The 15,179-nt window shown below is 42.8% G+C and overlaps 1 protein-coding gene and 1 long non-coding RNA gene across 21 annotated transcripts in view; one reads left to right on the forward strand and one right to left on the reverse strand.

The window, feature by feature from the left end:
- The window catches only part of prdm16 (PR domain containing 16), a 175,146-nt gene extending 165,032 nt beyond the window's left edge, over window positions 1–10,114 (reverse strand). For 17 of the 20 annotated variants that reach the window (XM_085781561.1, XM_085781556.1, XM_085781546.1 and 14 more), the window contains exon 1: window positions 9,807–10,107. In XM_085781561.1, the coding sequence (XP_085637687.1) occupies window positions 9,807–9,843 (37 nt within the window). In that variant the 5' untranslated portion in view covers window positions 9,844–10,107. Of the gene's footprint in view, window positions 1–9,806 lie in introns of all 20 variants that reach the window. The other 3 variants (XM_085781547.1, XM_085781549.1, XM_085781560.1) reach the window with 3 other exon arrangements.
- On the forward strand, window positions 9,797–10,842 carry LOC146984466 (uncharacterized). Its single transcript, XR_015036149.1, has 3 exons — window positions 9,797–9,923; window positions 10,218–10,298; window positions 10,734–10,842. It is a non-coding gene; the product is annotated as an uncharacterized LOC146984466 (long non-coding RNA).
- Window positions 10,843–15,179: the final 4,337 nt, after the last annotated feature.

Consider the following 15,179-nt stretch of genomic DNA (forward strand, 5'->3'; position numbering starts at 1 on the left):
ATATTTTCACACGCAGGCAGCTTCATCGTTACTTTGGAACCGTACACTTGGCAGGATGAGGATGGGGGCCTCTGGGACAGAGGGGCTGAGAGGTGGAGGGTTGGAGGAGAGGGGGTCAGCACAGAGGAATCCTAGTGTCGGGAGGGGACGGGTCTGCGCCGGCTAATGGGCCATCTTGAAATGTTTTAGCCGAGACCCCTCCAACACCTACACACACGCAAACAAGTGCACACACACTCGCATGAACGGTCACACACACACACACATTCCGCCCAACTCATCACTTCACAACCAATCTGACTCCAGGTTAACGAGGACGGCTCTTATTTCCCTCATCAAAATCTCTGGACTAATACAGTCACACTATCCTGCCAGGAAAAGACTTTCCTCCCTCTCCCTCACTCCCTCACTCACTCACTCACTCACACACACCAGACAGCCTCTCGCTCAGCCACATCTCAAATACACAGCCCATACCCAGTAACAGCCAAATGAGAGTGGTTCCTCACCTATTTGTTCAAAGGTACTCTGAAGTATTAATTCATCATCACAGAATTTGGGAGCTTCAGCACTGGCTGATTAATACAAAAAATAAATGAAAAGAAAACACGTTGAGATGTATTTGTTTTTCAAAGGGCACTTCACAAAAATGACCAGCGCAAACAGGAAACGGCAGTTCAAAAACATCCAAACCTTTCGTGGAAATGTGGCTGATTTTAACCAAACCATTTCAGGAGATTTACTCCAATTCCTCAACTGCATCACCAAAGGATTTGTTTAGCATACAGAGTGGCTGAGGTAAATGCAGGGCCTGCAATAAGAGGCAGCTCTTAATATATTTATCCCGTGCACCACACTCTACTTAATGAAATTAAACCACACCAATAGTGGCCCTTTGTCTCTGGGGAGTTCTGTAATCAACATGCCACCAGTTTTCATTTTGTATGAAAATAAATGGCAGCCGGTGATACGGGCCTAATTGTGTTGCACCGGGGAGGAGCTGAGTGAGAAAAGAAACTTACAGCAGGGCTGTGGTGGAGCCAATTTTCATGGACAGCAGCACTCAAGAGAGGTGGTCAAATAAGCAGAGGCATTCATCTGGGGACCGGTTCCCCACTTCCACCCTCTCCCCCTCTCCCTCCTTCTCCTTCTATCCATCATACTCACAAAGAAAGTTAGCCAAGTATTAAACAAATAGAGAACTGGTTAGCCCTACGCGCTAGCGCCTGGCAGGGTCACTGAATAATGACAGCTCAATTACTGTGAATCTCCTTGTACACCCCCCCCCAACTCTATCCCAGCACAATCCCCACACCCGCCCCACCCAGCACGGCAAATTTGTCAAACTCACCAAAACGATGGGCCTGACAGTGTAATCGCCAACCGTCCCCACCGACATGAAAGGGGTCTTTATCTGGCCAAATCAAAGAACCTGATCTCTGAGAGAAAAGGGTGGGGTAGGGGTGTGTGTGTGTGTGTGTGGGAGGGGGTGGGGGGACTAGAGAAGAGAAACGTCCCGCTTGGCCCCTGTGAGACGTGGAGATGTCTCTAATCCGCTTTAATGAGACACTGCGTGCCCATCTTTGTGGTAATGACGAAACACAGCGAGAAGGGCAGTGAGGAGGGTTGGAGGGAGGAGTGGGAGAGAAGAGATAGAAGTGAAGATGGAGCCAAGACTTTGAACTGGCGGTCTGATGAAAGAGAAGCCAGGCAAGAGGAGTTTAGAGCCACGCCGCCTCTACACACCACTGTCTGTGTCGGAGACCGGCAGACAAACAGCCCTGGGGACAGAGCAGTTTGTCTGCTTATCGTATCTGGACAGGATGTGCCATCATCAGCAGTGCCAGATTTGGACTGCGACCAAGGGGTGTGTGTGTGTGTGTGTGTGTATGTGTGTTCGTGTGTGGAGAGAAGAGCAACAACAACTGCAGAAGTACAAAATACTCTTCTTCGCTAAGAATGAATTAAATTCAACATTTCACCACATATAATTATCAATAACTATGGCTGTCAATCCATTCAATTAGAGATAATGATTCATCACGAGTGCACATGTTTTGTTTGTTCAAAACGTATCTTTTTAGTGTTATCACATTAACTTTGACAGCCAGCCTATACCTTGAGTTGGCCGTGTGTCACCCTGACATTAAAATGCAAAGGTATCACATGTATTTGATTTTTTTTTTTAAATAAATACACTTTTAAAAAATAAGAGGCGTTACTGTATGCCACTAGCTGAAATTACATCACCGCATTAGCTAATTTCAAGGCATGTTAGAGCAGTTGTTTGCAGTGCAATGAGACCAAACTGTACAAAACTTTGTTCATTTTGTTATAACTTCCTTCAATTAATTTATTTGTGCAGCAGAAATGCAAGATAATATCAATACGTTTCATCCGGAAAACCACTAATTGGCAACTGAAAATCTCTGTCCAGCCGTTCACTGAAAACTGTCCTCACATCAAGATACAAAGTCTTGCTGAACAGAAAAGAGGGAACATGGCGTGCATGAAAGCGAGGACAACATAAAGGACAGAAGGTTCAGGAATGGATAAAGGGAACAGAGCGGGATAAGGACAGATGAAGAAATTAAAAGAAAAGACTGAGAGGGGAGAGAGGGAGAGAGAACGCGAACAGGCTAATGCCAAACAAATCGGGATTAGACCCAGATAAGACTAGTCACAATGCTGAGCAATCCCGGGGATATCACAATGCAAGGAGGAATCATGAGGGCTGCTTAAGCAGGCTAATTAGGGACTCGACACATTTGCCCCTTGTTTTGCAAACAACACACACTGTTTAACAGCGGGTGGTGCACAATCACACCAGACACACAGAGAGATAATCATTTAGCATTAATCAGCGTGCTGAAGAAGTAAAGATGAGGTATGGGATGACTCCGGCAGCCGCGGTGTATTCTTAGCCCTGAGAGGCTGGATGGAATCTTCTAGGCTCGGCCCGGCAGTGGTGAGACGTAACCTGATAAGCAGCCACAGGTCAAGACAAAATGCATTTAACTGCAGTGTAATGACTTTTCATTTTTTGAACCCCCTTTTTTTCGCCAACACATACCGCTCTCCAAACGTCGCCCGGCTATTTTTAAACAAGACCCTGCCCCCATCTGCAGGCTGAAAATGAAGGGTATGAGGAGAGACGAAAAACAGGGTGCTGCTAAAAAAGAAAACATCGGGGATATATCTTTAACTCTCTCCGGCATACCACCGTCTACTTTGCCAAATGATTGGGAGATTGCTGTGTTTTTACAAACATGGTGGATGAGGTCATGGTGCAAGGCGGGAAAGAGGCATATTTGCCAACTGGATAATGTGAGGTCAACGTATCAATGGAATGAATGGGATTTAGAGCCATGTGCAAGAGCTTAATGCATTGGTATTTGTATGTCAACTCAAAATTTGACTTAGCCAGCATGAGACCAGGCAGGAAACATGAGGGTGAAACGCGCCTGTGTGTGTGTGTGTGTGTGTGTGTGTGTGCATGTGTCCAGGTGTAAGATGTGCCCACCCATCGCTGTGCCAGACTTAGCCAAGGTCAAAGCTCGGAACAGTGACAGGACCTCCAACAACTGCACAAAATGGCACACACACACACTTAGCCAGCCAACAGTGCCAGCTCCTGCTGTTTGGGTGACATTTACACTCAACCTTTCTAGTCTGTGATTGATTGGGGTTAAATCATACCAATGTCCAAAAATCTGTCACCACTAAGGTGTGTGCATGTGTGTGTGTCCATCGAGGATCCAACTGCATTACTGTGAACGTATGGGCTGTGAAGGCGCGTGCATGTGGAGGGAACTGTGAAACCAGTCAAAGGTTTTAAAAAATTTAGCATTCAGCAATCTGCTGCCCAGTCATTTCTTCTTCTTTACACAGTCAGAGCTGTAGCAGAGTGAGATACTCGGCCGGTTAATGAATTAAGCCGACACAATGCTGAATATGGATTATTAAATCAGTACAAAAGTCTTACATGTGTGTGTGTGGCCATCTACCTTTCCTCTCTTGGCCATCGTATTTTCCTTAGCAGTGGTAAAATTAGAATAACAACATGTCTTTAAGATGTTGTGTTGAAACAGCTAAACGATGTATATAAATGATCTACATAGTCTGAGCTCCATTCAAGAGTTATTTCAACATCCACATTTATCCCATCCAGGTTTATTACATTTTATGGCTCTTGTATTTGTTCAGATGTTGGACACCTCTTTTCCAAGGGATATTTAGGCAAAACAACAGCACGATTACAACAGTGAGAGTCTGAATAATAAAAGCACTGAACTGACAGAAGTGAGACAGGAAGAGAGGGAGTAAAACCGTAGTTAGAGAAAGAAAACATTAGAAATTTGTCAGTGGAACAGTCGTAAAACAGACTATTTAAACAAACAGTTGTAATATATCAGTTGAATATCCTCCAGTAAATTAATCTTCCCTCTTTACAGCTTTAAAGCCCCAGTAATTCATAGGGTAACAAGTTCCTTAAATTTTAAGTCTTTCTTCAGTTTATTCCCCGCACAGGTGGAAGAGATCATGAACGTTTTCTTTATTGGCTGACTGTTTCAAAGATTTAGGACAAGTAAGCAGTAGTGAGACTTCAGACTGCACTGTCCTCCACATTTCAGGGTAATAGGAATACTTTACTGGAAAGAACATTTTTCAAGAGTCTGCTCTCACAGCAAATTTGAAGATATGGTTACAAAAGGCAATGCATCTTTATTTGTACCATATTATGTGAACCAAATGTGGACCATATGTTACTGCCACAGACAGTGGCTTGACACTGAATTAACCATAACAATGCCCGAAACCTTACCCAAAGAAACTTCCCATCCAACAAATTAATATGTTACAAATAGGCAAATTTACGGCTGCGTTACGAATAAAAGAGCCTGAACGTTTTCAGTGTTGTGACAGAAGAAGTTTGTCACTCGCAGAAGATAACACACAGTATGTTTAGAGACGACAGCTGCCTTATGCATACAGTACATAGATATTTTACTGAACACACAAAGATGAGGAACCAACCCTAGAAATCGATATGGATAGAAGAGCAAGAGCCTGTTTACTGATACTGCTGACAACACACACTGAGGTTTATCTTATATGTGCACACGCCTCGGCGAAAAACTACGACTCAACAAACTTTCATCATCAACTTATGTAGCATACTGTGTGCGCCTAATGCAAACTGATCCAATTAGTTATGCTGCATATGTTTTCATCTTTCACACAAACGTTGCTAAAATCAGAATTTCCCACTTGATTAGAATGTTAATGAAGTCACATGGTAGCATAAACTTTATTTTTAATTTTTTTTTTTTTTTTACAAATATTGCTTTGTGTCCATAATATGATGGTGAACAACATTTGTGGAAATTGGAACCCACGCCCCCACCTCCCAAAAAAAAAAAAAAAGACACTCAAACACAAAACCTACATAAACAATCTGATATCACATGAACTGCTGTGGCTGTGTGTATCAATGCAGACACAAAACAAAACTGTGAAAGTGGTGTTGATTCGGAGAGCAGCAAGGATCGTTCACATCATCACACGTGAATGCAAATGGGTTTCATGGAACCACAAGAGTCTCAGGTTTCCCATGCATTCTTATCTCTGAATGGTCTACAGCGATAATGTAAAGATTTCACTGGTATTTTTCATTGTGTGTTATCACCACTCAGGCTGAAATTCAAATTCAACCAGAATTATTAAAAATGGCTTGGTGGCACTGCACAGTCATCATCAATCTACATCAATTAACTACAGCACAAAAATATCTTCTAAAGAGACCTCGACCAGCTTTCTAGGAATTTCAGTGGTCTTCATGCTTCCTGATGCTCTCATTTCAAAATAAAAGCGACTAAAACTGAAATTTACAGTTTCATAAAGGCATAAAAATCAGCCAGTGGACTGCAGTCACTACTGTACGTTACATTTCCCTTTCGTTTGATGATCCTATCATTTTTATGTTCGGGCTCTAATCTGTGAACATGAAGGACCACTATCTGACACACATTACAGCTGCATAGCACTTATACATGGGAGCCTGCACGAGACCCTGAGCGTTTAGCCAGAAGTTCAACATAGCTACCATTGTTGGTTTTAAAGTGTTATGGGTTGGGTTTTATTACTTCTGTCAAAACATCAGAAGCTGTTGAGCCAGGCCAAGTTCATGACTGGGAGTCCATCTAATAAGGGCCTTTAACACAGAGATCAATAGAATATCTGGCAAATGGTGTATGTAGGCCAAAAACAGGAGAGAGTCAGAGGAGGGTGCATGAGAGGAAAATTGTCATAAATTGTGTTCGTTTGTGCAGGGGGTGGGTGGAGGTGGGAGTAGTTGTGGTGGTAGTTTAATTCAGTGCAAAATCAGCACAAAAAAAACCCTGAAAAAATGGAGAAAGGAACTGGTCGTAAAAAAAAAAAAAAAAAGAAAAACACGTGGCGCTACCTTTCATTTTATTGACTTGATAAGGCAGACGGCAACAGTAACATAACAGGTTTTTAAAAAAAAATCAATCTCGTGTGTTAAATTGCGGTTTGAATCAGAGTGGATTTAACTCCCACCAGTTTCTCCGCACGCACGTGTGGAAAGCTCTCACATCTTTCTATAGGAATTACATTTCTTTAGTTTTCTTTGGGGGAGTGTTTTTTGTGGTGCAGGAGAAAGCGTGTGTGTGTGTGTGTGTGTGTGTGTGTCACCTGTGGGCTCCGGTGAAAAATAGCTACCGGGTAAAAAAAAAAAAAAATCTACACTCTCACAACCGGAAGTCTTAATTGATCTAAAGCCAATTTAAAGCTGCACATGGGCCGAGCAGAACAGAACCCCCCCCTCCCCACACACACACACACACACACACTAATGCATCGTCAATGCAAAAAGCCATTTCACTGTAGCTTTGCTGCAATGATCTCTGCTACACTGCGTGTGTCCATTCCCCTATCACAGCCGTTATCTTGGATAAACTGCATGTGATATTAGGGCTCGCGCGAGCCAAAGGATTTCTTCATTTATTTAAAAATAGAGAATAAAAAAATCTGAGAAAATATTTCACATTGTAAATTAATATGACACCAGTCATATTAAAATGAATTGTAATGAGAATCAGTGCGATGCGCAGCCTTTAATCTGAATTAAATTGTTCACCTAATAATAAATTCAAAAACAAAAAATATAAACATGTAAGGAACAGGGCGAGGATACTGATATTTCTTTAAAATAATGATCATAATTATGATAATAATATTAAAGCCCACTTATGACTTGTGAAGGCGATATCACATTATCATCCAAACACGCTGACACTCACTTAATCGTGACCCTACAGCCTTGGCCTGTGTAAATAAACCAGTGAAACTGCATGGACTAATCAATGCGAGCCCCTATTAAAACCCAAGCGTTAGTAGTGAGCGCTGTGGAGTCACAGGTTTCTACAGTGTCATGGTCTTAACGTGCAGTCCATGTGTGCACGTCTGCCGTGTGCAGGGCCCGGGCCTGCACATGGAAGTTAAAAATAAAATGATAAAGCAGCTGCTTGGATATTACTTTGGGCCTACTGTACACAGCGACAGGCCAGAGCAGGCTGTTTTGCCTAAGCGGCAGAAAAAAGGAGGAAAAGCGAGAGTAGAATATATTCCCACGCGTTGTATTCAAAAGTTGTGGGCCTGCATGTTTTGAATGTTAAGATATTTTTCATGCCTGCTATGTTTTTTTTTTGCTCTCTCTCTCTTTCTCTCTCCCTCCCTCTCTCTCCCCCCTCTCTCTCTCTCTCTCCCACCGCTGCAACACAACAGATCTGAGGCCTCTGGGCTGCAGAGACTTCCAGTGGTCCGATGTGGAGAGTGCCACAAAGCCAGGTATTTGTGTTCATTAGCACCCGGATCAACAGACTATCAAGGCTGTTTAGAGATCAAGACCAAGTGCAATTACTGGCGAGAAGCGGGATCCTCGACATGTTTAAGTATTTTCACAAAGTAGCCCAATTAGCGTTTTTTTTTTGTTTTGTTTTTTTGCTTTTCGTCTCTTTTCATTAGTTTTTCTTTCCCTTTCTTTCTTTGTTTTAAACTTGATCCCTGTGCACCAAACACACAGAGCATGCAAGAGTAACAACAAAAACATGACTGCAAAAAAAATAAAATAAAAAAAACACAAAACCATTCAAACTATAAACTGTTTATTATTGTGTATATTGTTATCATTTATCTGAAGACATGAGCGCTAAATATGTAATAATAATCCCATCTCGAGGAGGAGGAGGTAGTATTTTTAAAAACGCATTAGGAGGTCTATGGTAATTTGAAATAAACACGTTTCAGATTGGGTTGGAATTCTGTACATGGATATTTATTTATCTGAATGATCTGAAATATAAATTTTAATAATTTAATGTCCAATGCTAAAATTCAGGTTCATGTTGAATGAGGGAGGCCAGTGGCTTTGGCAAAGTTACAAGGTTTTTAAAGGCCTGTAAACATGGACTGAAGCTCAGCAACAAAACTTTTAATAACTCCTGAAAACAACACAGACGCTTCCCTGTGTGTCAGCTCTGCATCTACACAACAACCACCAATCGAAACTCGCTGTTTATAAAATAGAACAACAACACAAAAGGAAATGCAAACAGAGCCACGTGAATGTTATGTTGTTGGCCGTCTTACAAGTGAGTTGTGAATTTAAAATAATAATAAAAAAAGGGAGATTGACCAACATGAGTGTCCGTAGAAAACAAAGTGCATTCGTGCAGGACTTTAAAAAAAAAAAGAGACGCTGGAAATGAAGGCGATTCATAAATCAGCCCACCAACAATAAACAAATGTCAAACAATAAACATGCTCCTTTTCCAACAACAAAGTGCTCACGATCACAAAACTGAATACATGAATTTTCCGTATGACGCGAGCAAGCAGTCCACTGAGCAGCAGCAGCAGCAGCAGCAGTAGTTGTAGTAGTATGGGCGCTTTCTTGCACAAGACGCATTATTGATTGGCATTCCCTGGAGGAGGAACCAGTCTGCAGCAGTCCGAGGGCCCTGGGACTGAGCTAAGTTGCCGTATAGAGCGATATCTTATGCGGTGAAAGCAGCATCGGGCTACAGAGGGTGGGAGAGAAAAAATCTGCATTAAAATATTTGCTCTTTCTGTCTAAATTCACTTCTTGGCGTCTCCGCGCGCAGGCGAGAGAAAGAGTGCGCTCAGCTCGCCTCGGTGTGAGCTGTGCAGCAGCAGCAGCAGCAGCAGCAGCAGCAGCAGAGCAGTGCCACAGCGCCCACTATTTCAAAAGCCGGGAATATTATTTCACAAGACTTGGAAGTGGCTCTAAAAAAAAAAAAAGAAAAAGTTACTATCCATTTCGACAACTTTCTTGGTAACTTTCTAGGGGAAACGAAATCTTCCGCCTCACACTGAACCTCCGACAAAACCGAAAAGAGCTAATGAACGAGATGGAGCTCAAATGTTGGGACGGTAGTGTTTCTCTCTTTTACAGCAGTTGAGAGCAGCGAAAGCACCAGCGGCGTTTCTCATCACACATGAAACTTTCTGACACGGGGAGAAGCGAACGAAGCCAAAGAACCGCAGCATGCAGGCAGGGGAAACGAGGCTGCGCCGCCGGAGCGGGACTCACTTTCAGCAGCAACAACAAAAAAAGTTATCTCTGGACAAAGAGTCGCCCCCTCCTCTGTTTTTTTTTAAGGATATGACAAATGACAAGGACACACAGTGGACATCTACAGACCCGGGGATTGAGAAGCCGGCGGCTGAAAGCGATAAGAAGGGTGAAAAAGAAGACCTACTTTTGGCCAGTTTTCTCGCCCTCGCCTTGGATCTCATCTTGTCGGCTTGTAGATTCCTCTCGTCGTCCTCCGTGAGCCCAGAAGCAGCAACAACACTATCTTCATCTCACCAGCATTGTCAGTTTGGACACCTTCGCACATGCGCACAGGCCATTCAATCTGACACCCTCGCCGGGGCCAAAAAACTTTCCAATGTATTCATCATCATCACTTTTTTGTCCTATCGTCTCCCCTTTAGATCACTTATCTCTTCCCCTCCTCCTCTTCCTCCTCCTCCTGCTCTCTCCTCACAATCTCACCTTCCCTCCCTCCCCCCTTACCATCGTCCCCCCTCCTCACCCCTACCCCCCCCCCCCACACACACACACACACACACGCACACACACAACCCACCCCACCCGCCCCATTCAGCTCCTGCCAGCACCTTCTTGGATTTTTTTGCCCTTTAAACAGCGACAACTTGGTTTTCTCCAACCGGCGGTGGACACCGAGGTATGGTGAGGTCAAGGTCTTATTATAACAATGAATTCATTATTATTATTTTTTATTATTAGGCCTACTGGTATTGTTGTTATTAATATTACCATTATTAACAATAATATTTTTTTTTTATCATGCGTATTTGTCTTAATGTTACCACGAGATTTGTGAATTTGCACATTAACACGGACTATGTATTTAAGCTGTTGGTGCGACTCATACCTTATCATGTGTTGTGCCAAAAAGCGCTCGAATTGCAGAGGCTATTTTTAACTTCATTAATTCACATGCAGGCGTAAATAGGTGCAAGGCTCATTTGGAAGTTGTACTTTACAGGGTGTTTTGTGTGTGTGTGTGTGTGTGTGTGTGTGTGTGTGTGTGTGTGTGTGTGTGTGTGTGTGTGTGTGTGTGTGTGTGTGTGTGTGTGTGTAACCGTGTTGCCCTCAGGACAGGCAGCGGCCAGCAGCTGTTTGACACATGCACGGAGCCTCCACCAGCGCCGCACCGGGGAGAAGTTCACATGTGTAACAGTCGTATTCGCAGCACTTGTTTCTTGGAGAAATGTTTGTGTCTCACTGTTGGCGCGTAAAGTTGAGCTCAGATCACTGAGGTGGAGAGGAGAGGCTGCAGACTTTGTCTTTGAGAGTCTGACCTGCACCTGTTTGTTTGTTTGCTGCAGGGAGGAGGAGACCGTGCATCCAGCAGTCTGATGCAGGCTGGAGGACTACAAGGTAATTTTTAAAATTTCTATTTATCAAATATATATTCATTCAAATATATGATTGTGCAACACTATTTTGATATATCATAACATCTATGTAAAGATTAACGTTGTAATTTGTTTATGTAGCCTTGTTTATGTATTTATAGCATACAAGGAGAATTGGGACCTTCTAGGCCTATTGATCTATACATTTTGTTGCAACAATTCAGCGTGATTTCTAATTTTTTAATAGGCTATATTTGGATAGATATGGCAATTATTATTAATAATACAATATTATATTATTATCATTATTATTAAACGATATACTGATAAATAAAATACATGTTTGTATATTTATATACATATATATACCCAAATATAATTTTGGTTATTTATTTATTTATTTATGTATTTTAGACGAAAGATAACATAGGCCTATAAAGACGAGTCAAAGAGGCTTATATGGTTTTGTTTATTTATATATACACATGTTTTAAAGAGGAGCTGAATAAAGTCCAGTTAGACTGATGGAGGCAGGCTGCTCGTCATATTCAGGTGGTGCCTGGGCCTTCAGCCTTCTTGTCATATGGGAATAGTTTCTGTCTAGTTTGGCTGAATAAAGGCGGCTCTATGTTGGAGCCTATTAAAGATCGGTGGTGATGGAGCAACTGCAGTCTGCTGGGAGGAGCGGCATCAATTCTCCGCACACCAATCACACCGCACTTTTTATGAGATAGGCCTACTTCCCATAACAATCCATGCGTAGAGAATTATTATTGACCTAAGACACTAATAATAATAATAATAGTAACAACAACAACAACAATAATAATAATAATAATAATAATAGTGATGATAACAATAATGTTAATAAAACACATGGGGCCTGCCTGACCTGTCATTGGTTTTCTGCTTTGATGCTTTGATTCGCAGCTTGTTGCTCATTATAATGCACATTAACTACCTACTGATTTGAATAAAGGCTCGAGTTCATCAAACACGTCTCCAGACTATATTGGACACAAATTGCCGTGGGATGTTTTCCCATGAGTTGAAGTAAAATGAATGACGTGATCATTAATCAATAATAATCAGCAGTAATCAGCATATATTATCTGTATATTAGGGAGTTGGTCTTGGCATCATGAGGCCGGGAGTTTTTTTTTTTTTTTTTTAAACAAGAGTTCACGGAAGCGCGTGAACCAGGCTGGGTATGTTTTCATAGGCTACCTATTGGGAGTGTGAAGTGTCAGAAGGTGGTCACCTTATTAAACAGCCTACCTATGACTTTTTTTTCTGTGTAACCCCGTGTAAAAGAAAACATCCTTTCATATCATATTCGATTCAAATGGAGACTCGACACGCGCTCCACTGCCCTGCACGACGCAACGACACACTGGCAATACGAAGGAAACAGGTAGGCTGAATAAACAAATTATGTGGTGTGCAAAGATATTATTTTTATTTATTTATTTTATTCCTTTGTGTCTGAAGGGAGCTTGAGCGTGGCCACAAACTATCAATAATCGATTGGTCTTATCGATAGCAAGTCCTTCCACCAGCTGCAGTGAGAAGAAAAATGAAAAAAAAAAAAAAAAAAGGTATTCAGCAGAACTCTGTCGACATGATTTTCATCAGCCGGTTCAGGCCCGTGAATGCCTCCTGCACATCGGGTTGGACAGATGCTTTCACACGGTGCAACACCTTTTTTAAAGCAGCAATTAACTGTGGTTATGCTCGCAGAGGAGGAAAAAAAGTGCTGCTCCCCGACACTGGCCCGTTGGGGGAATACTTTTCTGCGTCATTTAAACACCGACCTTTAACGGGTTGTGGACACGTGGAATGGCTGCGCAGGAAAACCTGCCTTTTTTTTTTTTTTTTTGCTTTCCAGAGATGTGGCTTTTTTTCCTTTCTTTCTTTCTTTCTTTCTTTTGTCCCACCGCTTGCGGAGCGCAGGAAGGCTGCACTGTTCTCCTCAGTCCCCCCGGAAGAGAGAACCGCGCCGCGCTGCGCTGCGCTGCAGACCCGCTGCTCAGACATCTGCACTGGATCCCTCTGTTTTAATGACGAGTCTCATTAAGATGCAATCTAAAATCTACTGAAATTGTAAACAAACAAAATAAAACAAAAATAATGTTAAATAAACAGCAAAGAACTGGGCGACAATTATTTTTATTAACTAGCCATAAGTCTTTTAACCTGCAGCGCGTTTTAAAGGACACGCGCCACCTCTGCAGCAGCTGATCTGGACACTTTATAGGCTACAATAAAGCCAGTGTAGTCCATATGTCTGCACACTGCATTGTTTGCATGTCCACATATTGTCCGCTCAATATAGTAGCCCACATGTCCCTCATATTCACCGGGGCCTATTTATGTGTAGTCTAATTGTTTAGCTGGTCATACAAAGTAAAAGGACACAATTTGCGTCAAGTTTCTTAATCTCATAATGATGAGGTGATTACTACGCCCTGGCCGCTTTTTCTCCCCAGATAACAAACTGACCCTTGATGGAGGGCATTTCATAGCCTGCACCGGGCTGCACGGGCCTAACACCAGAAGTCATTCACAAAAATGTAGGCTAATGCTGATGCATCTGAAAACATACAGGTTTGGGGGGAGGAAGGGAGGGAGGGAGTGGAGAGCGGGGGTGTACAGAAGTTTGTAACACTGTGGACTGGTGTGGTCAGACTGCGGTGACTGTACCCCCCACCTTCCTCACACACACACACACACACAGGCTGCTGAAACCCAAGCTTTATCCACGGTGGAAAGGGCTCCGGGTCTGTGGATTAGACGCTGAGCGCAGATAACATCAGCGCACATTAGATATGTGAAATGGAGCACCTCGCGGTCCGGCCTGTGGATGACGCGGGCCAGGGGACATCAAAAAGCCGCGGCGCCCCCTTTTTTTTTGCCCGCGCTGTGAGCATTGTAAATTTGCTAACTGTAATTCTGCCACAGTCGATGTAATGGGAGCGTAAACATGGTAACTAGCTGCGGCGGGGTGCTGCGACTTGCAGTGTGTGTGTGTGTGTGTGTGTGTGTGTGTGTGTAGGACAGGCACGCGCTTGTGCACGCGCACAGGCGTAGGCGTAACGTGACAAGGGAGACGATGACCCACGCGGCTGTGTTACAAGAAAATGATGAACACAACAACAATCACCTGCACTACACACACACACACACACACACACACACACTACACTGACTGATCGATAGGTACATATTCTCCACCAACACAGCAGCTAATCAATTAACCCCCCCCCCACACACACACACATACACCCCCTCCTCTTTTCTGAAGTATGAGTTTGGAGTGGCTCTCCGCAGGCCGCTCCCTCCTCTCCTCTAATGAAGTCCCCAGAAGCGGTCACAGTGATGTTGCCTTGGTAATTATTGGCCATTAATTGGGTTCAGGACCTTGTGCGTCTATGGGAAATGAGAAATCTGACCGCTAATCCAAGACGTTTCTTTGGGGCCTTTTGCAAGTGTTGTTAACATGCTGTCAGAGACAGACGGGCGCTGCGCCACAGCTACTGATAGCGGGGATATGACTAGGTTAGAGGGCAGAGACTGTACACACACAGTCTCTCTCTCTCACACACATACACACACACTTAAACACACTGCTGCCTGCAACCGTGTCTAACTGGCAGTTCACATCTGGAGAGCTATAAAAAAAAAAAAAAGAAAGAAGCTAAAATAGCTACATAATGTTTCAAATATGTGCGTGTGTCTCGAGTGTGGGTTGGTGGTTGACCAGACAGATTGGTGGTTTTGAAATAAGTCGATTAAAAATGTAAAATAAATAAATAAATAAAAGAGGCATTAGCCTAATTAAATAAAAAATACACCCCAAAAAACAAGATGTCTTGTACATATTATAGGCTACATTAATCCTCATTAAAAACACCTTGATCCTCATGCAACATAAAACTGTTAAAAATTCCTTTGTGTGAGTGTTTCATTGTGTGTGAGTTCACCTGTCAGTTCAGCTCAAACACTGCTGACTCACTGCTATCGACGAGGCCAAAACACAACTCAATAAATGTATTTAATCTTTTTTTTTTTTTCGTTTTTCCCCTCTGAGTGATCTCTCTGACCTCATTTATTCTAACCGAAATCTTCTAGCCAATTTTACATATGAGGAATCAATTTTTAATGATGAAAATCACAGGATATCC

The sequence above is a fragment of the Trachurus japonicus genome, chromosome 7, assembly GCF_045865225.1.
Source record: "Trachurus japonicus isolate A0001 chromosome 7, Traja_1.0".
Lineage (NCBI taxonomy): Eukaryota > Metazoa > Chordata > Actinopteri > Carangiformes > Carangidae > Trachurus > Trachurus japonicus.